At 45.0% G+C, this 21,283-nt stretch overlaps 2 protein-coding genes across 3 annotated transcripts; one reads left to right on the top strand and one right to left on the bottom strand.

The window, feature by feature from the left end:
* Positions 1 to 1,060: 1,060 nt before the first annotated feature.
* On the top strand, positions 1,061 to 7,644 carry wnt7ba (wingless-type MMTV integration site family, member 7Ba). Of its 2 annotated transcripts, none has more exons than XM_086147025.1 (4): positions 1,061 to 1,268; positions 2,480 to 2,706; positions 5,499 to 5,770; positions 6,888 to 7,644. In XM_086147025.1, the coding sequence occupies exons 1-4, from the start codon at positions 1,186 to 1,188 to the stop codon at positions 7,365 to 7,367; spliced, it is 1,062 nt and encodes a 353-aa protein (XP_086003151.1). In that variant the 5' UTR covers positions 1,061 to 1,185; the 3' UTR covers positions 7,368 to 7,644. The 2 variants fall into 2 exon arrangements, with proteins under 2 accessions (XP_086003151.1, XP_086003150.1); XM_086147024.1 differs by having other exon boundaries at positions 1,084 to 1,278.
* Positions 7,645 to 8,672: 1,028 nt separating this feature from the next.
* Positions 8,673 to 21,062, bottom strand: atxn10 (ataxin 10). Its single transcript, XM_086147023.1, has 11 exons — positions 20,902 to 21,062; positions 20,180 to 20,371; positions 19,799 to 19,884; positions 19,596 to 19,692; positions 19,258 to 19,422; positions 18,968 to 19,048; positions 18,316 to 18,472; positions 17,862 to 17,979; positions 16,924 to 17,105; positions 13,407 to 13,470; positions 8,673 to 11,171 (listed from the first exon to the last, which is right to left on the bottom strand). The coding sequence occupies exons 1-11, from the start codon at positions 21,030 to 21,032 to the stop codon at positions 10,990 to 10,992; spliced, it is 1,455 nt and encodes a 484-aa protein (XP_086003149.1). The 5' UTR covers positions 21,033 to 21,062; the 3' UTR covers positions 8,673 to 10,989.
* Between the last annotated feature and the right edge of the window lie 221 nt (positions 21,063 to 21,283).

Genomic DNA, 21,283 nt, shown 5'->3' with positions numbered 1-21,283 from the left:
TGGAAAAACAATGCATTTCTGATTGACAAGGGTCGATTTGGACTCTGAGGCTGGTCAGAGCTGTGTGATGCCGTTTAAGGCATAGCATTTTGGGATGAGGATTATTTTTTTTTGTTTTTCTCACAAACAAGGCAAAGGATCTGAGCCAGTCATAGAGAGATGATCGTATCGCTTTTGTATAAATCCTATGAGTAACACCCTCTCACACCTTCCACATATGGGACTTTTCCAAAACACCCCCATCAACAACATACTATTCCTGCTGTCATTGTTGAATCTGTAGCTATTAATACGCTTTTTTATATATTTGTATTTACATCATTTGTTTTTATATGCTCTTCTGAGATGTCATAATAGAAAATACAAAACCTAAATTGAAACACTGTTATGAAATGACCCATAGTGTCATTTAGTTGTTTCAATCTGCTGCGGCGTCGGTTCTAATCACAATAGAAAGCTTTTTTTCCGAAGTTTTCCACGAGTGGAAAGTTGGTCCGCGGCTTTTTTTGTTTTGTTTTGTTTCCCAGCGTCCACCACGTTTTCCATTACACGGTTACGCGTCACGGCCGCGTCGTGATCCACGGACTCCTGGTCGTTACTGTGCTATGTAAAGGAAGGGAAAAAACTGCAACTGTGAGAGGGTGGGTGGGGGTTGAGGGGGGTCGGATGGAGGTGTGGGAGGCGTCGGGGGGTGGGGATACGGTGAGACGCGGGTGGGATGTGCACACTCATCCCGGTGGCGGGCGCACCGGGAGAGGCCACTGTCTCCCAGCCTTCCAGCGCAACCGCTCTCACTTTTTGAGACGCGCACATCTGACAACCGGAACCCCCACCCTCCCTCCCTCCCTCCCTCTCTCCCTCTCTCTCTCTCTCTCTCTCTCTCTCTTTCTCTCTGTCCTCGTTCCCTCCATCAGCCCAGGTGGCAGTGCGCGCCGCGGCCGGGAGATGCAGCGCCTCCTCTGCAGCGCACGGACAGTGGAGCTCCGACCCGCCGCTGCGCGCCACGGCTTCGTCCGCTGAACACACCGGCTCTCCGGGGCGTGAAGATACGAGGCGACACACCTGCCTTCCTCTCCAGGACTTCAACCGAACCGAGGATTCCCCCCTCACGCAACATCCTCTATTTTCTTTTTTTTTTTTTTTTCCCTCCCCTTGAACAAGAGAGAAGAACCACGTTTGTGTTCAATGCGCAACCATGCTCATCATCTCGTCCCGCAGTGCGCTGCTGTCCGTCTACTACCCGCAGATCTTCCTTATCCTCACCAGCGGTAGCTACTTGTAGGTTTCTGTAAAATGCTGCATTTAAAAAAAAAAAAAAAAGAATAACATCGGCGCGCCTTTACGCGCAAGCGGTGCCAATTGCGCAACCGGATATGGGATAGCTGGGTTTGATCTCCGGGTGGCGCGGATGCAGGTGTTTGAGCGCAAGGACGCGATCAAATGCCTCCTTTCACATCGACAAATTAAAAAAAACAACAAAAAAAAAAAACCCAATGTTTTTCGTGTTTTTCGTCGTTCTTGCGGCTACTGTATTTTTTTTTTTTTTTTTTCTTCATTTTTTTATATTCTGCTGGTGCGGCTGTGAGACTGCTTTTTTGGGGGGAAATGGAAAAAATGTAACTTGGAATATCCAGTCAGCCAAAATCTCGGGAACATCAATTCAATTTCATTTTATTCCACAAATGAATGGCAGACTACCACGGAATAAGCTGCGGAAATTTTCCCTCCTAATATGAACTGTTGCGTCCCCTCTCCCCTTCGAACCCACTGCTCGAAAATTGGCCGGTTGTTAAAGAGAGAGCGAGAGAGCGAAAAGCCTGCGTTTTAAACGTACACGCTTTCCCGTCATGTGTACGCTTTGATGAGATAACCTGCCCTTATGGATTTACACATTGCACCAGAGCCACTCGGTCACAGGAGCACCTCTTCAGACAAGAGCCATAATTGGAAAGCCACATATGGAAAAGCAGGATATTGGACGACTTTATGCTCTCCCTAAAAGCGCCAATCTATGTAATAAAAAAATCCAGGCCTTTACGACGGGGATGATTGCGGCGCCATACATTGCCTCTCGTTCACGACGACAATGGGTTCTTAAAAACAATCTGCGGTGGTTCGTGTGTGTCGGTGACACACACACCACCAGGATGGCAGACACCAAACGGATTGGAAGTGATGTGATTTCCCGTGCCAGATTACATGTTCTCTGCTCTTTCTTTACTTTTCTACTTAAAGTCCATCGCAAAGAGAAAAAAAAAGAGGTTTAACCGAAATGTAAAAGTGCACTGGAAACAAATGGACGCATTGTCTCGTGTCCAACAGGAAGTCGGTCACTGCTTTCGGTCTAAATTTGCCCCAATTTCTGTTTGCCTCCCTGCAACTGCGGCCCCGTTTTTCCTCACTGCCGATGACTATCGATATTTTCTCGAGGAGCATGTGGCTGTTCTGTTTAATAACCACGGTGTCTGTTTCTCCCCAGAGCGCTGTCCTCTGTAGTCGCTCTGGGTGCCAACATCATCTGCAACAAGATCCCGGGACTGGCGCCCCGTCAGAGAGCCCTCTGTCAGAGCCGCCCCGACGCCATCATTGTCATCGGCGAGGGCGCCCAGATGGGCATCAACGAGTGTCAGTTCCAGTTCCGCTACGGCCGCTGGAACTGCTCGGCCCTGGGCGAGAGGACGGTCTTTGGACAGGAGCTGAGAATAGGTCAGTCTGTTTGCACCTGGCTGGTCTGGTTTGTGTCACCGAAGCTCACGATTTCTCGCTGCGAGAGTTTCAAATCTTTAGTGTACACACTGGAAAAGAGGCGAGGGATAGGCTCGGGTAACGAGCGAGGAGGCTCGGACTGCTGAAAAGGAAAGCTGAAAGAGGGGGAATTATCTGTTTTATTAATGAAAGCGACCGCAAGACACAGAGAGGCTGATTAAATCTGATGCAACGATCCGAAATCACGAGCGCGGGCGTGTGTTGCTCCGCCGAGAGAACCAGATAAGAAAGACAATGATTCATGAAACCGCTCCTCCTAATGGCTCCGCAGGCAACACCCGCGACGCTTCCGCCGTTACCCCGTCCGAAAGTCAAAAGTCACTTAACGCGGCCATTTATTATGGCACAACACCCTCGCGTTGCAGGAAGAGCGGCCTGAAAACATGCGAGGCCTTCCGTAAGGACCGTACGGAGGACCAGCACGGGCGTGCCATCCTCAGAAAGCATTTATATCGAACCTATGAGATCTGTAAACACAGACGCTCACACGTCCCCCCGTTTCTAGTCAACATTCTTCCCGGCCTTATTTCTCACAGAAGCTGGTCTTGCTCCTAATGTGAACCTCTTCTATAAATTGTATTTCAATCTGAAATGTTTTGTTGCGGTCGCGCTGTGGGTTTGGATCCATGTTTAATCTAGCAGCCCTGGGAGCAATCACTTTCTTCTGCACAGGAGACAGGCGGACAGACGTCTGGATCCCTTTCTTTCTTTTGTCAGGAGGAAATGTCTCTTTTCTCTTGTGGCGTGTAAACGCTCGAGGAGAGACACTTTTGACCCGGCTTTGTTTCACGTGTCCTCTATATGTCGACAGCTTAACCGGAATCAGAGCTAACGGGTGTAACAACAACAGCCACAGCAATAACAATAATAATAATAATGATAATAGTGCGGTTGAAAAAAACGGTTCCTCCCGTCATTTTGTGTCACGCGTTTTTTTTTTTTCCCCCCCAAACGGAAATGGAAGCCACAGCTATGCGCCGCGTCCCGTGTCACCAACGCACCGCCTGTGCAGCGTCATTTTCTCTGACCACGTCGGGCGTTTGAGCTCATTAAGAACGGAGAGAAGACCCGGGAGATTCATGCAAACCACTAATTGAAGTCAGCTCCGGCGGCCGAATGGCAACAATGGGCCCCGTCGTGCAACGAAAACAAATGGCCGCGACCAGGGGGCGGGGCGGGGGGGACGACGGTTGTTTGGCCGTTGCGCGTTCCGGACACCTTGAGAAACGCTCACTGTGCAGTATGTCTGAGCGGGCGGCGGATTTCGCCTGTTGAGAGAAGACTTCAGAGTTTGTTATGAGTTATGGACGGGGGTGGAGGGACCACAGCAAAACCCCACGGTTCCACTTTTTCAGTTTGGACGGGAGCCATCGAAATCGCCTTTACCAGAGACGCCATGCGTTAATACTCTGGCGTGTTGAGAAGAATGAAGGTCTGACATTATCCTGATTGGTGAGGCTGGATATCCTATAACAAAGGCCGGCTGCGGAGCCAATAAAATTAATTTCCCCTTCCATGCCATAAATATAAATGTGTTTATTCTTAAGTTCAAATGGTGACATACAAACGCGCACAAATGGGCACATCTCGGTGAGGCCCGGCCACAGCGCGTTTCAACACAACGGTATCGTTTGCTATAATAATTCAGGCCACATCGACAGACGGAGGAAGACATTCGAGCCGCGTGAGAAGTTCTATCGATGAGGAACGTTAAAACAAAGCAGCCCGACGAGTGTTTATCCTGAAATCTAACTCCTCTCCGCAGCCAGCAGATGTCACTTGTGTTGTCCTCAAATCACTGATTATTGTTTGAACAGTGACTGAATATGGATGCGGCTCGGATATGAAAACGCTGCAGAAACAACACTTTTCCCAGATTTGCTAATGTCCGCTATTGTTCTCTAGCTCAACCTGTGATGTCTAGTCTGATAACCAGGCCGAGAGAAAACTACAAATTATACAGGACACGCAATAATACTGTGATTGCCCTAAAATTGCTTGTGGCAATTATTCACTTTTGACAACATTCGCATGCGTCCAAACCATCAACGCCTCTCTGTTCCAATCAAAGCGGCTGCAAAGCATCAATGGGTTGTGCGCATTTCAATTTAACTTATTTAAAAATGGGGTGATGAGTTTGAGTTTCAGTTTCAAGAAATTTAGACGTCAAACTCCATTATTTTATGGTTTAATGTCTTTCTTCCGCACCTCAACTCATCCGCACGCCATCAATAGATGAGCTGAGGAAATATTCAAACGAACCGATCGAAAAATGAAAACGATGACGAAGCTTCAGCTGCAAATCTAATTTCAACTTGAACCTCACAACCTAAACAAATCGAAATAGTCCGGTTATTACACGGAATTACATGTACAATATTACACAGACCTCCCGTCCAAACAACTAAAAACGTGTTTGAAGACACGGGTTCTGAAGCAGATTCCTGCCGAACCGACGCCGACGCCGACGATACGACGTATCCGTGCCACATTCTTATCCCGCCGTCTTCTCGGTCTCCACTTTCCGAGGCCGTCCTACTTTTCGTAATTTCGGGTGAATCTAAGTACTCGGAACGTGTTTTTTTTTTTTAAGATGGATTCAGGCCGTCATTATTGTAGTTCATCCCCGACTGCTTTTTAACTTAAGTCGGCCCGATTCGCTTCATTTCGGTAAACGGCTAACAGGAAAGTAACGCGGGAAGGATTTGAGATTTGACTGATTCTTTCCTCAGGTAGCAGGGAGGCAGCTTTTACTTACGCCATCACCGCAGCTGGAGTCGCACACGCGGTAACCACGGCGTGTAGCCAAGGCAACCTGAGCCAGTGCGGCTGCGACCGCGAGAAGCAAGGCTACCATGACCACGAGGAGGGCTGGAAGTGGGGGGGCTGCTCCGCCGACGTCAAGTACGGCGTGGAGTTCTCGCGACGCTTCGTGGACGCCCGAGAGATCAAGAAGAACGCCCGCCGCCTGATGAACCTGCACAACAACGAGGCCGGGCGAAAGGTAACACGGTCGCTTTTTCTTTTTCTTTTTAAGTCCAAAGATGTTTTCGCAGCTCCGGCTGAACGTGAACCCTACAATCAGATATCCCGATGTACCTTTCTCTTCCTGTATTTCACTGAAACTACACAAATCCATGAGCTCATCTCCAGATTATTTCTTAAAAATGATCATAAAGTTTGATCCTGTCCTCCTGATGTTCAGTTAAAAGTCAATGTTAAATTTAGAACACACTAATTTACAACTGAAAAAGGGGGAAAAAATGTCTGCAAGGGAATTAATTTAATTCCAGTTGCCACAACAAGAAGATTTTGACAAGAATTGAATGTTAAAATTGTATTTTCTGGCACTTGAAACAGGTATTGCTGGTTTTCTTTACTTTTCTTTCTTTTTTTTTTTTTACTTGACTTTTTTTAGATTTTCCGAGTTAGAACAATGTAATTGAAATGACACTATGACGCGTAATTCTGCGACGCAGTCGACATTAAATTCCCATACGGCCACAGTGCAGTTTCACCCGTGGGGGATATTATTGCAAGTCTCTTGTTTGCCTACATGACAAGCAATTCGAAAAGAATCTATTCGGTTCATAAATCGGTTACTCTGAAAGGGCGCTCAATGCCGGGACGTGGGTTTTTTTTTACCAAACGTCAAGGTTGGTCACCAAATATCAGTTGCGACGGGCAAACATTCACTCGTCATCTTTGTCAAGTGAAAATATTTGTACGGCAATATAATATAAATCTGGCATAAACCGCAGCGTAACGTTATACATATATGGTTGCACAACAGCTCTGCTCAGTATTCTCGGGCTGTTTATGTGGTCTGAAGAAAGGTAAAGTTAATTAGAGACTACAGTCTCGGGGAACAAGTTATTTTCCCCAGGTTTCTGACATAAAGTTGGCATTCGGGTCGGCGTGTTGAAAGTTGAAGTGTCCGCAGAAAGCCAAGCTCACCAGAGAAGACATTTGAAGGCTATGCGGTCGCTATTAACCGCTTCAAACTCCAGCAACTGAACATAAAATGAATATTTATGTGTTCATCAGATAAATAAATCCCGAGGCCTTTATGTTCCTTTCACGTTAACTCGGAGGCTCACGTCTGCTCTCTATACCGTCAGATCCTGGAAGAGAGAATGAAGCTGGAGTGCAAGTGTCACGGCGTGTCGGGTTCCTGCACCACCAAGACCTGCTGGATCACCCTCCCCAAGTTCAGAGAGATCGGCTACCTGCTGAAGGAACGCTACATCGAGGCCGTTCAAGTGGAGCCGGTCCAGGCTTCGCGGCTGCGCCAGCCGTCCTTCCTGCGGCTGAAAAAGGCCCGGGGCTACCAGAAGCCCACCGATACGGACCTGGTGTACCTGGAGCGCTCGCCCAACTACTGCGAGGAGGACACGGTAACGGGGAGCACGGGGACGCGGGGCCGGCTGTGCAACGGCACGTCCACCCACACGGACGGCTGTAACGTGATGTGCTGCGGCCGGGGCTACGACACGCACCACTACACGCGGGTCTGGCAGTGCAACTGCAAGTTCCACTGGTGCTGCTTCGTCAAGTGCAACACGTGCAGCGAGAAAACAGAAGTTTTCACCTGCAAATAGAGGGATGAGGAAAGAGGGCGGGGGCTCTGAGGTAAGGGGGTACGACAGTGCGTTTTTTTTTTTTTTTTTTTCAGACGCGAAGGACTGGGAAGTATTTATTCAACATTTTGCACATTTCGACATCCTATTTGGAATACTTTCGAGAGGAGACCCACAGTGGAGTATCAGGTATGTAAAATATCGCGAGAATAGACGGAAAATCCCATTTGGTGCGCGCAGGGTTGAAACTGTGACACGATGCAGGTGAGAGGATGTGAGGCTCGTTTTTTTTGTTTTTTGTTTTTTTTTTTTTACCTCCAGCACAGCAATATTTGGAAGACCCTACTTCTCACAGTTGTAGTTGTACTATATTAAATATGTCCTGCATTGGAGGGAGGAATTCTAGTGTGGGATCACGGGAGGAACTTCGGAACTGGAATGGGCAAGCGAGCAACCGGCTTCTGGTCGCCCTTGGAGGGAATCTGAGCTGCAGCGGCTCCCGCTAAATGCTACGGGATGTCGGCGGAATAATGTTTAACTGTAACTCACACTGTACTCTGTTTGAACACTGAAAATAAAGCAAAATTATTTATGTAAAAAAAAAAAAAATATATATATATATATATATACATATACATATATATATATATATATTGCGAACCTACATAGGATGGATAGCAAGTTCGTTTGCTCTTCAACGTTTTCTTCTCCTCTATGACCTACTGATGCGATCAAGTAGTAACTGATTTTTAGCAAAGTGGAATATCAATGCCACGCAGCTAAAGTCGGCTATTTTCTATTCTATTATCAGCTATCGGTGATGTATTAAGCTAGAGATTCTTTCTTTTGCACTCACATAGTGACATGTCTTCTATTCATGGGACCTCAGAGAATTTTTTTTTTTTTGGGGGGGGGGGGGGGGGGGGGGGGTGAAAAAAATGGCTTTTTCAACCCTCAGCTGTGTCAAAAGCCAAAGAGGCAGGAAACAAAAACGAAACAACTGGCATTCTATTTCAGGCATCCAAACGCGTCGGTGTGAACGGCACTTTCCATCCTAACTGTGTACATTGTTTTGTTTCCGAGGGCTCCCGACTTCTGAGAAAAGCATGTGATGCCTCGTTGGACCTCCATAGAGGTACAATCAGGTTCAGATACACTGAACATTCCCATGAGCGGCGGAGACATGGAATTCCACACCGTGGCCTCTGCTTACACAAGGCCCTCCAGCGCGGTTTAGGCCTGCCTGGGTGGATGGCATCTGCCCTAACCACACAGAAGGGGGGTATGAGGATCAAAGACTTCATAGCTATTTTTGGACAACACCCTTAATGTATTCAGAAATGTTTATTTAGGCTTTATATAACTTACAAAACAATTTGAAGAGTATATTTTTATACGAGGAACGTGGCACTTTATGTCATTTATAGATGGGACAGAAAGTCACTAAGTATTTTCTAATGTCATTGTATTTAGATCTGAGAGCAATAAGTTATTTGGAATTTGTGTTTTTGATCAACGTTCCTAATCTGTAAATAGTCCCCGTGTTTTTACTAAAGTAGCCCTGAGCGTCCCTCGATATGATCTTTCACGATTCTAAATGGCCCATCGATCCCGGCTAGATCATATGAAATGCAATTTTTGAAATTGTGAGAAAAGTATTGTGAAAAACACTAAAGCAGGTATGTGAGACATGATGGCGGCGGGAAATACGGTTCAGGTGTCGACGGCCGACCAATGATCGTGCGAGAGATTTCGGTGTCTCCATTTGTGTTTAGTGACGAGAAGGTCGTTGCTTTCTAAAAGCAGCGGGAAGTTGAACAAATTTCTTTTAATTTTTTTTTTTTTTTCTTTCAAGTAGCTAAATCCAAGTCTGCATCACTTACGAACACGGACGGCTGTTATTTATCTTTTTTTTTTTTTTTTTTTTTTTTTTTTTTTTACCAATAAACTTTGAGCATCCTTTAACGCCTCCTGAGTTTTTTTATATCACGCGGCACCGGGGGAAAACTACAAAAAAAAAATCTAAAAAGCTGCTGATCGTATGTGTAAAACACAGACATGCGAGCCGGCACGTGAACACACATTTTCCTTCTTGACACCTTAAATGCTTTTTATTTGAGCCAATCACGGCATTTATCAAACCAGAAGGCACCGGTACAATATAGTAGAGGCTTGCAGTTTATAGCACAGATATGGGAAACACCAGCATTCTGGCCCTTGCTAATGTGGTACTCATGTGTCAGGAGGTGAATCGACGGCCGCCGCCGCCGTGCCACCTCATTCAGCCCGGCTGACTCGCACAGCCTCTTTCCTGTGGGGCTTAAAAGAATTGCAGCCAGCCAGTCGAGCGCGAGTAAGGGCTGTTTTGTTAGCTGTCTGAAATCCTAGGGGACCGGAACCGCGTAAGCTCCCCTGACTATGCCGGCGGATTGAGGGGAGAGTCCGGCCGATTGTTTCAATACATTTTGTCATTAAAAATCAGAGGCAGAGCAAACAGGGTGGAGCGGGGTGCGGGCGGGCCTGTAAAGCGCTGCATTGTTAGGGTGTCAGGACTGTTCAGCTTATCCAGCAGCGGGAGGAGCAGGGAGGGATGTCATTTCTGCAAACTAATGCTTCTGGTCTGATTCACCCGCTCTTTTGGGACACTGACTTTTTTTAAAATTTTTTAATAAAAATGGCCATCCGCGGAGGAAACCTGGCGACGACTACGTCTCGAATCCAAGGCGACCATCCGCGGTCGAGCGGAGATTAATAAGCAGGCGGGCGCGGGTTCGCCGATGGGACGTTGTGAGTTTCATCGTGGGAAGCTATTTTATTGGAATAATTGGCCGGATTGAGTCCTTTCACACCCCGAACTGGCGGAAAAATCTATAACCTTAATATAATATGCATTGCAAAAGCCAAGTCTTCCGTCCATGTCGATATACTTATGCGTTAGTGTTCTTAAGATCTTACATTTCATTATTGCGTTGCTCGAATAAGCACTTCCTCTCGGATATTACAACCGGCTGAATGAGGAGAGGGTCGTCATAGACCTGGTAATTAAGAGAGGCATAGGAAGGGGGTTTACATGTTTTGGCTAGTCTGTCTGAGCTAATGCAGAAGTCACTATGGGCACGGGGATTAGAGCCCAACCCCTACTGCTAACATCGGTGTCTGAAAAGCGAAAAAAGCCCAAACACTGTGGGGCTCCTTTTTTTTTTTCTTTTTTTCTTGTCTTTGGATTAAATACTGCAGAGCGTTTGCGTCGCCGGAAGGTACTAGCACGCCCTCGGCCTCTCACTAACTAATTCATTGCCCGGATTCGGAATCCAGAGACAAAAAAAAAAGAAAAAAAAAAAAAAAACACAGAAAAAACAAAAAGCCCCCGGTATCTTGGCGTTTTGTGTGATGGAGAGCTCGGTAAAGATGGAAGCGGCGGATCCAAAAGAATCAAGACGTCAAAGGTATAGAAACTACTTGTATCCGGCGGCTAAATATTAAATAAGGAGATAAAAAAAAAAAAAAGACACACAAAAAAAATAAATCTTAGACACTAGCAATGCACACGTTTTAAACTATGGCTTCGCTTGAAAAACCTGCATGCATGGTGGCGGTGGTAGTGGGTCTCCTCTCTGCAGGCTCGCTCCTATCTGGGGCCTTATCAGTCTTTCCTCGTGGGTCTGAGCAGCAGGCTGCCATCTCTCTCCTCTACCAGGAAGCCCAGTTCGTGGAGAGCGGAGTAGTCGGCGGCGCCGCGGCGCTTCAGGGCCGCGACCAGCGCCTGGTTCTCCTGGTTGTGCTCCAGGAGGTTCCTGATGGCGAAGATAGACCATTGGCTGATGACTGGAGACAATCGTTAGGGAAAGCGATTCTTTCACACTGCCGATTGTTCGGCGTATGTTTTGATTATATTTTACGAGGCGCCGCGAGTGAAAATAAATAGCTAATAGGACCGGGCGGCGTATCAATGGGTATCAAGTGTCTTTGAATGGTGATATCATGTCTCGTATTTTTCTTAGCATTTAAAAACGGCGATGTATAATTTTCGCTGAGTGTACCCAGGCATGGATCATCTTACAGTTCTTTGTGATTTTAGTAATTTTTTTTTTATTTTATTTTATTTTTTTGCAAATAACTTTCCCCCCTAAGCCAATTCACTTGATTTTTAATTTCCTTTTTTTTTTTTTTTAAATGCCACCGGTCAAATGATATATAAGCAAAAGGGAGGGGGGTGGGGGGAGTCCATTAATTAGAATTACACTATTATTTCACATACTCGCTAGAATCCGTGAGCATTTTGAATCCGCTTTTTCAAATTTCAACGTCGAAACGGGGGCGTGTTGGACGAAATGAATATTTGACTAAAAACACATGAAGGCTGTACGTGTCTATGAAGCCAGTGACGTGCGTCAAACTCTGTGGTTGCGACGTTTCAGCATTTACATGCGGATCGACCGCTTTAGACAGACAAAGGGAAAACCAGAACGGGACAGACGTGGATATGGAAGAAGAACCGCAGCGGGGTTGTTTTGAATTTCCACTTCGCTGTGTCCGATCCAAGAATCTTCACTTGAAACAAATGAAAAACTTAATTGTGCGTGACAATCGCTCAGAGAGGGGTGAGCGTCACCGTGACGACCCCGCGACGTCGTCCTCGCCGAACCACCGGCGCGGAGGAGCAGAAATCGCGGTGCTCGGAGATGTCAGACATCAACTGAAGTCGACGTCTCGCTCGCGCGTACACGCCCTCCACGTCGAGGCCTGTGGGTTTCGGCGGAGATGCCGTGGCAGCTGAAGTTGTTAAAAGTCAGGCTTGATCCAAAAAAAAAAAAAAAAAAACAAAAACAAAAAGATATTCTTTAAAAAAAAAAAACAACAACAGGGGAATCCGTGTATTTGCACATTGAAAAACCGCAGTTGGTGAGTGAATAATTAAGAGACATTACAGATCTAATGATTCGATTGCCCGTCAATGAGTGAATGCGCTGTCGCAGAATGTCAAAGAAATGCTTCGTCGGTTGTGCGGAGCTTCTCCACGTAAACATTAAAAGGTAGTTTGATGCCGGGCTGCATCGAGAGCTGCGCGCTAAAGCGGAAATAGAAGCTGACAAACGTCAAAAGTCACCCACGTGTCCGTACGACGTGTTATCATTTATCGTTTGAATTATCGTTTGTTTCTATGATGTGTGTGTGAGAGGGTGAATTATCGTATGTCTATATGGTGTGTGAATGAGAGGTTTAATGATTGGATATCTGCGCCACATGTGATTGAGAGACTGAATGATTGTGTGTCTATTGACATTTTGAGAAGGTGAATTATCGCATGTCTAAATTTTTACTTGTTTACTGTTCAATGTTTACTGTACATTTCACTGTTTACTGTGTGCTTTGTTAATTTCACGTCAATGTGGGATAGCAGGAAATGTCTTCTCAACCTATTAGCATGTAGTCTCATACCGAAGACCGGTGTTTTTATTTGTTTGTTTTTTCAACAAATTTCCTTAACCCCCCTTGAGAAGGGCGTCGACTTAAATGAGTTATTATGAGCTAAAATGGGCTTTATTAGTGTTGTGATTGTATTGGACGGGGTCGCGCGCGTGTGTGTGTGTGTGTGTGTGTGTGTGTGTGTGAGGGGGGTTTGAGTGAAACTCAACGCTAACTCGACATGGAGCGGCCCGGGCGCAGATGATTCTGAAGTAAAAAAAAAAAACAAAAAAAAAAACTGGCACGTTGAACGCCGTATACGAGCAGAAGGCAAAGAATTTGGAGGAGGGGGTGCGGAATAAGTCTTTCACCAAAAGGTTGATTAGCCAGCCCCAACACACTGGAACAATCAAAACCTTATTTGCGGTTGAACACCCACCGACGATTCCTTTTGCCAAATTCGAACTCAAAGTGCCAGAGAAAGATACACAATGCCTCTCGAAAAAAAAAAAAAAAAAAAAAAAACACACACACACACACACACACATACACACACATCTGGACATAGACACAGAAGAGCAGTTCGGATAAAATCTATATATGGACGTGATCGCCCCCGACGATGACGACGACCCCTCGGCTCGCAAAGGATACACGGATTGTTGCTGTCGATGCTGCAGTTATCCAGGATGAGGGGGATGCCGTCCAGTTCTCTCACCTGCGGAGGAGGGAGACGGTTACTGACGATGAAGGATAAAGGAAAAGTCACCGCGCTTGTTTGTCACGGGGGGAGCGTTGATTTAAGAACATCTAAAACAGAAGTTCATAGAATCTAGCTCTACCGAAGCGCGCCTATAAATTTCCGTCCAGATAGGGATCGCTGAGCCTTTTCCAAGACTTTTGGCAAACGGGTGGCAGGCAGGAGTTCCTCCGTCGGGGGTCTCGGGGGTCCGTCTGCGAAGGCCATTCACCGCCGATCGTGACGAGCAAGACAAGAGAAAAACCCTGACACAGCACGACGAGAGGCTAAATGGAATACGAATATGTTTCTCTGCCTCCTCCGCCAACTGATGTTCCTGCCTCGACAACTTACATCGGACTTGTTGCTGATTGGAATATTATTTCTCCGAACGTTTTATGTAATTTTCACTTTTAATGGATTTATTACTAATATGTCTCTTATTTTCTTTTATTTCACAATTTTTTCATTTTACTCACAGTTCCTCCCGGGGTGAAACGGACAGGTGACTGAATGTTTTCCCCGTTCAAATTTCGAAATCAAAATACTTTTTTTTTTTTTTCTCCCGGGTTGTGAGTGTTCGTGGCTACAGTGAGGAACGCAGGTAGAAAAATAGACCTAAAAAAGTCCTAAAATATGTTTGTGAGAAATCCTTTATGCTTTTTATTACTGAAAACAGTTTGGTTTCTAGGAGATGTCATTTTCTCTAAAACTTATCCTGCAGTCATGGGGAGGCCGGAGCCGATCCAAGCGGTTGCCAGTCGATCACTGGGCCACATTCACGATTCACCCTCTCATTCACACGTCATATAAACTTCCAACCATTCACACATCATAAATAGACATGCAACCATTCATCCTCTCACACAACCATGCACTGTCTCATTTACTCGTCATATAAACATAAAACCATTCACTCTTCAGTTCGCATATCGTATGGACTTGCAAACATTCACACGTTTTAGAGATTCAAAAGTCAAAGTCAGACAGCCGCATGTACAAGACCTACAGAGGAAGGGAAAAGACTTTTCTCGCTATCCCGCGGTGAGGTGAAATTAACAAAATAATAATAAGGTGCACATTAAACAGCAGAGTGCACGGTACACATTGAATGATAAATTATAAAGTGCACGCAGATACAATCTACTGGTAGTGACGTGAAAAGATGACGGAGATTTAACACCATAAATATAAAAAAAAAAAAATAACAATAAAAAAAAAATATATATATATAAATATATTGTGTATATTAATACATAAATATATTAGAAGAAAAATTGGAATGAGGAGAGCAGCAGCAGAGGTTTCTGTACAGTTAAGTGACAAACCCCTGTCATATGGACATACAATAATTCACCCTCTCACTCTTGTCATATAGACTTACGATAATTCATCCTCTCACACACGTTATAGAGAAATACAATAATTAACCCTCTAACTCACACGTCATATAGACATACAATAATTCACCCTCTCACACACGTCAAATCGAATAGTAATTCCAACTGCCATAATTTCAACGTGAAATAAAAGTGAATAAAAACACCACATTTTAACTGCGGTCAAAACATTGTATCTGAAACCTGTGGAATTAGCCAAAGCTTTTTGGGGGGTTATTTAAATTTACAACTCTTGTAAATTTGAGAGAAGCGCAAACGTGTCGCGCGTGCGATGCTATAGGTTTCATTGTTGTCTGCGGTTCTCCTGGAAACGCGGTGGAGGGAGCGACCCAACAAGGCGAAGCGCTGACGCTCCGAAAAATGGAAATGTCATTTATGGAGTCGGAGAAACAAAGTCGCTGACTTGTCCAAACACCAAGGGGTCGGCGTTTTCCGCTCACAAAAGTGATTGTCTGAAGTTGCTTACGAGACGTCCAACCCCATAGAGATGAATAACAAGCGACCGGAGCGGAGCTTCGGCGCGAGCGGTTCAACAAGCGCGCAAGAACATCTTAAGTTACAATCTTCCCCAAAGGTGAACAAAATAAAATGTGGTTTACTGGAAGAGATCCCGGTGAAAACAGATACGGGGGTGATTTCTGACCACTGACAGACCACAGATCAGCATCCATAAATATTACAGAGAGGCCAACTGAGGGTGGCCATCCCACAAGCATTCCACAAATCTGTTCCTATTAAATAGGACTGGATGTATATTGTCCCGCAGATAGAGGCCCGACTCCTCACCATCTGTGTTGATATCCGCTTTTGTTTTATGTCACGTGTGACATGTTGACAGATGGCGACTGAGTGAAACTGATAAAATCACTGTGCCGAGCCTAAGGGAGGGAACGTTTCACATTCGAACGCAAAAAAAAACCAACGTTGTGTTGAAATAACAAGCTTAAGGAGCGGAGGAGCAGACACCCCCACCCTCCATTAGACATTAAACCCACTTGCACTCTGCAGTCGCCCGGTCGAGATTATGCGGTTTGATACGATAGTTTGCCTTTCTCTTTGCACTTTAAATTGCTAATGTGTTAACAAAAAAAAACACCGCGTCCCGGACCTCTTGCTCTCACGTTTGATCTCCGACTGCGCCGGGTTAGGATTTATCAAGAGTGCGCACAAATCCGACGATCTGAGGGATTTTAGTCGGTCGGGACTGCGCAGAAAAGAAAAAGAAGGGGGAAAAAAAAAAAAAACAAGTAACCACTGTCTTATTTGAGGACTTGTGTGTGTGTGTGTGTGTGTGTGCAACACAGTGGTAGGTTTGTACTCCTCCTGATACCAGTGTTGGAAATTCCTTCAATATGTGCAGGAACGGTGCGAGAGAATCTGCCGCCAATTAGATACCACCTAAATCTAGAGCTGAAACGGGACTCAGCGACTTCCCGGCACATTGCGTCGTCTCTGTCCATTATCGAATTGTGCTCAGTTACCTTCGTTCTGCATTCAAAAGAGCTGATTCGCAGTATGTAGCATTTTATGTTGTTAATTAACCTAAACACAGAATTTTTTTTGGGACCGACAAGAGAGCTGGGCCGCAGCGCTCCAAATCTGTGAGGTGTTTTCCTTGCAAGCCTGTCGCGCTTACCTAAAATGACATCGCGACGTATGAAAAGGCAATGATGTCGAGACCCTCGGACGACGCCTGTTTTTTTTTTTCTGCGTTTTTTTTTTTTGCTTTAACGCCGCTCGACCCGAGGAAGGATCAAATCAAGCAAAAAGCAAATGTTATTATTTCCTCTCTTGCGAAGGAATCCTTCATTAAACATATCTTGACTGATCTGGAACATGTGGCTCAAATTTAAATATCCATTCGGTCCTTTTTTTTTTTGGGTCCATCTTCCACCCATCTGCTTACGGTTACGCCGTACTTTCTACAGAACCAAAAAGGCAGCTTTTTTTTTTAAGTGCATACACTAGGATGGAAATTATGCGCTTCATCCGTCATGTTATTCAATCCATCCATTTGTAAGGTAATCCAAACCTTGTTCTGGTTGTTGCTATTGCAGTAGCACAGGTTTCCTATCAGCCTGATGAGGTGGGCCTTGAAGCTGATGACAGGAGACTGGGAGGAAGAGTCTTCATCTCCGCTCGTGGAGAAGTTCTGAGCGGCGCTGAAGATATTCTTACTTGCCTTTCCTGTGGCATGAACCTGCTCCAGGAGCTCTGCAGAAGAAAAACAACAAGAGGAGATGGAGAGAAGCAAAAATGTTACTCTCCATCTTCAATCCATTACAGACAGCTACTCAGATGGTAATGAATATACTGCAGCTTCCAACACTGCAGGCGAGTTTGCTCCAGATTTTACCAGGACTGGTTTTTGAGCAAGGGGGGGGGGGACCTGAGTCAGAATATGAATCAGTGACGGGTTGCAAAATGTAATCGTTTGATAAATGGAAGGAAAACCTCAATGAGTATGTTTATATGCATAAAGAAAGGCAGGGCTGAGATGAAACCACATAGGAGTGTGATGAATACTCCATGCAGTAGCCTTCGCAGTCACCCAGGGCCTCGATTACTAGGAAAATATATCCGTAATAGCTTTTAGGAAGGAGACTTGACAAAGTCACACAACTAAATTTTGAATATGCCGTGATTTCAGTCTTCAAATGTTGTGTGTCAAGCCGATGGGGGCAGCAGGGGTCAGCCATGGTTGTACAGCCTGGTAAAAACACATTCGGCCACTATTTTCTGCTCCACAAAAAAGGTCTGAAATCTCAAGATATACAGGTTTTACACAGCTCTCACTCAAGTAAGGGAATATCTTCAAAACAGTCGGGTTTTATCCACCCAGGAGAGTATTAAATCTGTTCGGAGCTTGGAGAACCCATTACTTACTAAATAATTTATTTTCCCTTTCATTTGTTACCGCTCGACTGGCCCTGTAGTCCACGCCGCTTCACTTTGAGAGTTTTCACTTACCTACGGTGGTGGTCAAAAGGTCGGGCTGGTCTTGCAGGGACGTGAACCGCCCGTTATCCGAGGACATCTCGCACAGCACGTCGAGCAGAGTGATCACTGTCAGCGCCTCCTGCAGGACCTGCGAGGGGTTGCAACAAGCAGGTGTTAAACGGAGGGTACTGAGTGACAAGGTCAAACCAGTGGTGGTGGACACACGTCTGTTAATAAAATAATTTGATTGTACTCTGTTTGCTCTGTAATAGTCCGTGCATAAATAAACTGTTGGATCCATCCATTAAAAAAAAAAAAAAAAAAAAGACTTTTTCGAACTAGTGCGCGATCACTTAATTGGTGGAATTACTAAAGGTAAACCCACGAAAAGACCATCGAATCGGTCCAATCGTGGAAAAATAACGTGTAAAATTATATTCTGGCTTCCACGCCGACCCAGAGCTGTCGGGTTTACTTGATGTACCTCGTCACAGGAGGCAGAGCCAGTGGCAAGTGTCAGCACGGCGCCGCAGCCTTTCTGGAAAGACGATGCCAGGAAATGAGCTACGCCATGAGGGATGCGACCGTCTTCAGAGTCCTCCTCCTTTAGCTGGGATAAGAGTAACTCCAGCAGGGCGACCCTGAAAGCACATGCCTCTCTATAAAACATGACTCCAGCGCAGTTCACAATTAGTCGTCAGTCTTTTCTCTACACTGGATCAGATTACGAAAGAGTAATAGCTTTTCTGGATACATCAGCGGTTATTATGCCATATTAGAGCCACTTAAAATCTATGGTCTGCCTTTGGAAAAGTCCTTTGTCAGCAGATCAGTTGTAATGTAAAACAAACTGCTCAGGATATGATGATACTCTGCGGTAACGCATAGGGCGATGAGGAGTTTCATGGGCTGAATTGCTCTTTCAGATCATATATTATGTTTCATACTTGATTAAAATTTGTCACCACTGATGTCTTATGTAAAAAAACAAGATTTTTTTTGCATTACTTCAGTTGGTGGACTCTTTTTAACCCATGGATATTGGTGTGAGGGAATCTCACTTTTGGCCTGCAGGGACATGGACTTGTCCGTTTGTACAAAAACAAACAAACAAACAAACAAACAAACAAACAAACCTTTCAGAGTGAGACATCGTTGCATACATGGTTTCCACTAGGGCAGACGATTTGAGGAAATGCTGAATGGCAATGAGAACGCTGTCAATTAAGAAATACAAAATGTAAAAAAAAATATTCAACTCATGCTGTCAAGCACTTACATGTTGCAAAAAGCTACATTCACAAAGATATTCTTTAATACATTGTCCAGATCTTTATCCCTTTGACTTACGACTCTTGGCTATGCCTTTGTCATAGACTGATTTACTTTGCAAGGTTAAAACAATCGCATAAAAAAAAACTCTTACGTCCAGTCCAGCTCAGGTTGGGTCATGCAAAGCTCGATCACTCGCAGAGCCAAGTGAACGTTCTGTGGCTCACACAGCTCTTCCACCTTGCCTTCATCCAGGCACGTGTGGAGAACCATAGATGCATAGTTCTGTACTTTCTCATCATCAACACTGAGCAGCTGCCTGTTAGCATGGACAGATAGTGCAGTGACAGTTAAATTTGTTACTCTATTTAATGGATTTGAACAATTGGGATTATTAACTTCTACTGATAACAGAATTATTCAATATGTAGAAATCAATATATTTACATGGTGCTGTTTGCTGTATTGTAAGTAAACAACAACACAACTTACAGGAGGAGATCAGGAGAGCTGTGCCGCCAAATGTCATCTTTACACACCTGGTTTCCCACTGCCAAGTTACCGAGGAACTGGATCCCACAACGAAGAGCTGCACAAAAAAAAAAAAAAAAAAAAAAAACAAGAGTAATTTCAGATAAGAATATGGATTTTACCTGTAAGCAATAAATTATGTTTGGGAACAATTTGTGACTTACATTCAAATGAGGCATCCCTGCCCTGCAAATTTGTGTCGTTCAGGAACTTCAGGAGCTTCAGGGAAACGTCGATAAAACCAAGCTCCCTAAAAAAAAACAAGAGTTGTACTCTTAACTGGATTGTGTCTTTTGTTGGGACAAATTTTTATAATTTCTTTTTCTGATAGGAAGACTCTTTCTCATCAAATCCTCTCCACCGACATAGCGCTTTACACTAGAAAACCTTCACACATGCATTCACACACCGACGCTGGCAAAGCTGGCCTGCAAAACGCCGACCAGGCCGAATAATATTGTGTATTGAGCATTATTTCAACACCATCACTTTTACTTTAAAGAAACCTTAAAAAATGGGTCATTTACACTGTTGTGTAACAATACCTGAGCAGGCACTGGTTGCGTGGGCTTTGCACACACGAGTTCCTCTGGGCCCTGAAGCATTCGGCGGTCAGCTGCAGCTGCAGAGAGACGGTCGGCAGATCCCGATCTTCTCCACGGGTGGCTTGCAGCTCATCAGACAACCGGCTGAGGACTTTCAGAAGACTGGAGAAGGCCTCCTTTTCTGCAACATCTCTGGAAACGAAGAGAGGTCCACTACAAGTGTAAGACGAACAAGTGATGTAAAGTGTAAGACTAACTTTACATCACTGATGAGCCTGTGGCCACCATGAACAGGGTGAAATTTGGCTTTTGGTCTATGACGTGATTTTCATGGACTAGTAAAACGGTATTTCAACAATAACATTTAAAGATTTAATAAATTTCTTAATCCTTTTTTTCGGCCCACGAAGCAGCTTCAAAACGCCACTGTTTGGTTTTCACCCCATTACGGTTTCCATCGTTTGAGGCTATTCCTCGCTGTAATTCATAGGGGAATGTCTGTAAATACCCTTGACCTGACAAGAGACAGTTTTCCAAAGAGAGCACACGTTTTATCCGTGTTGGCTTAAAACTGAAACATATGTCAACAACAATGAAAACAATGAAATTGAAAATGTCAAGTCAGTCACATCCGCGGCACGTCATGACAGAGCTGGGTTAGCCGAATAAGCTAACACCTTTACTTTTCCTAGTCGTACAGCGAGAAAGTAGCAGTTTCGCACCTATATTCCGGGTCGCGTAACGCAGTCGTAAATCTCTTTAAAATCTGCAAATGTTCCAGACAGTGGTTTTCATTCAATACGCCACAAATAGACGCTGGAAAGTCCACGGCGGTGTCCATAACGGCTGCCATGTTTCCTTGACGACTTGTGTCGTCACACAAGTGGGCGGGACCTCCGGGTGGGATTCTGAAAGCCTATTGGTTGAGCCGAGCGCGGGAGCGCAGCATCAAACATGTGCTGCTGTTTTCCTGCAAAGTCTTTGCAGGACTTGCAGCAGAGGAGGGTGGGATTATTGATTATTTTGTAATATATTTCTTCTGTACTTCTTTTGATCGTTCAATTTCATGACGCCTCCGTTGAAGATACATTTTTTCTTTTAGAT

This window comes from Fistularia commersonii, chromosome 5, assembly GCF_037954325.1.
Source record: "Fistularia commersonii isolate RoL2024-O1a breed Wild chromosome 5, RoL_Fcom_v1.0, whole genome shotgun sequence".
Classification (NCBI taxonomy): Eukaryota; Metazoa; Chordata; class Actinopteri; order Syngnathiformes; family Fistulariidae; genus Fistularia; species Fistularia commersonii.
This window is presented reverse-complemented; position numbering and strand designations above follow the sequence as displayed.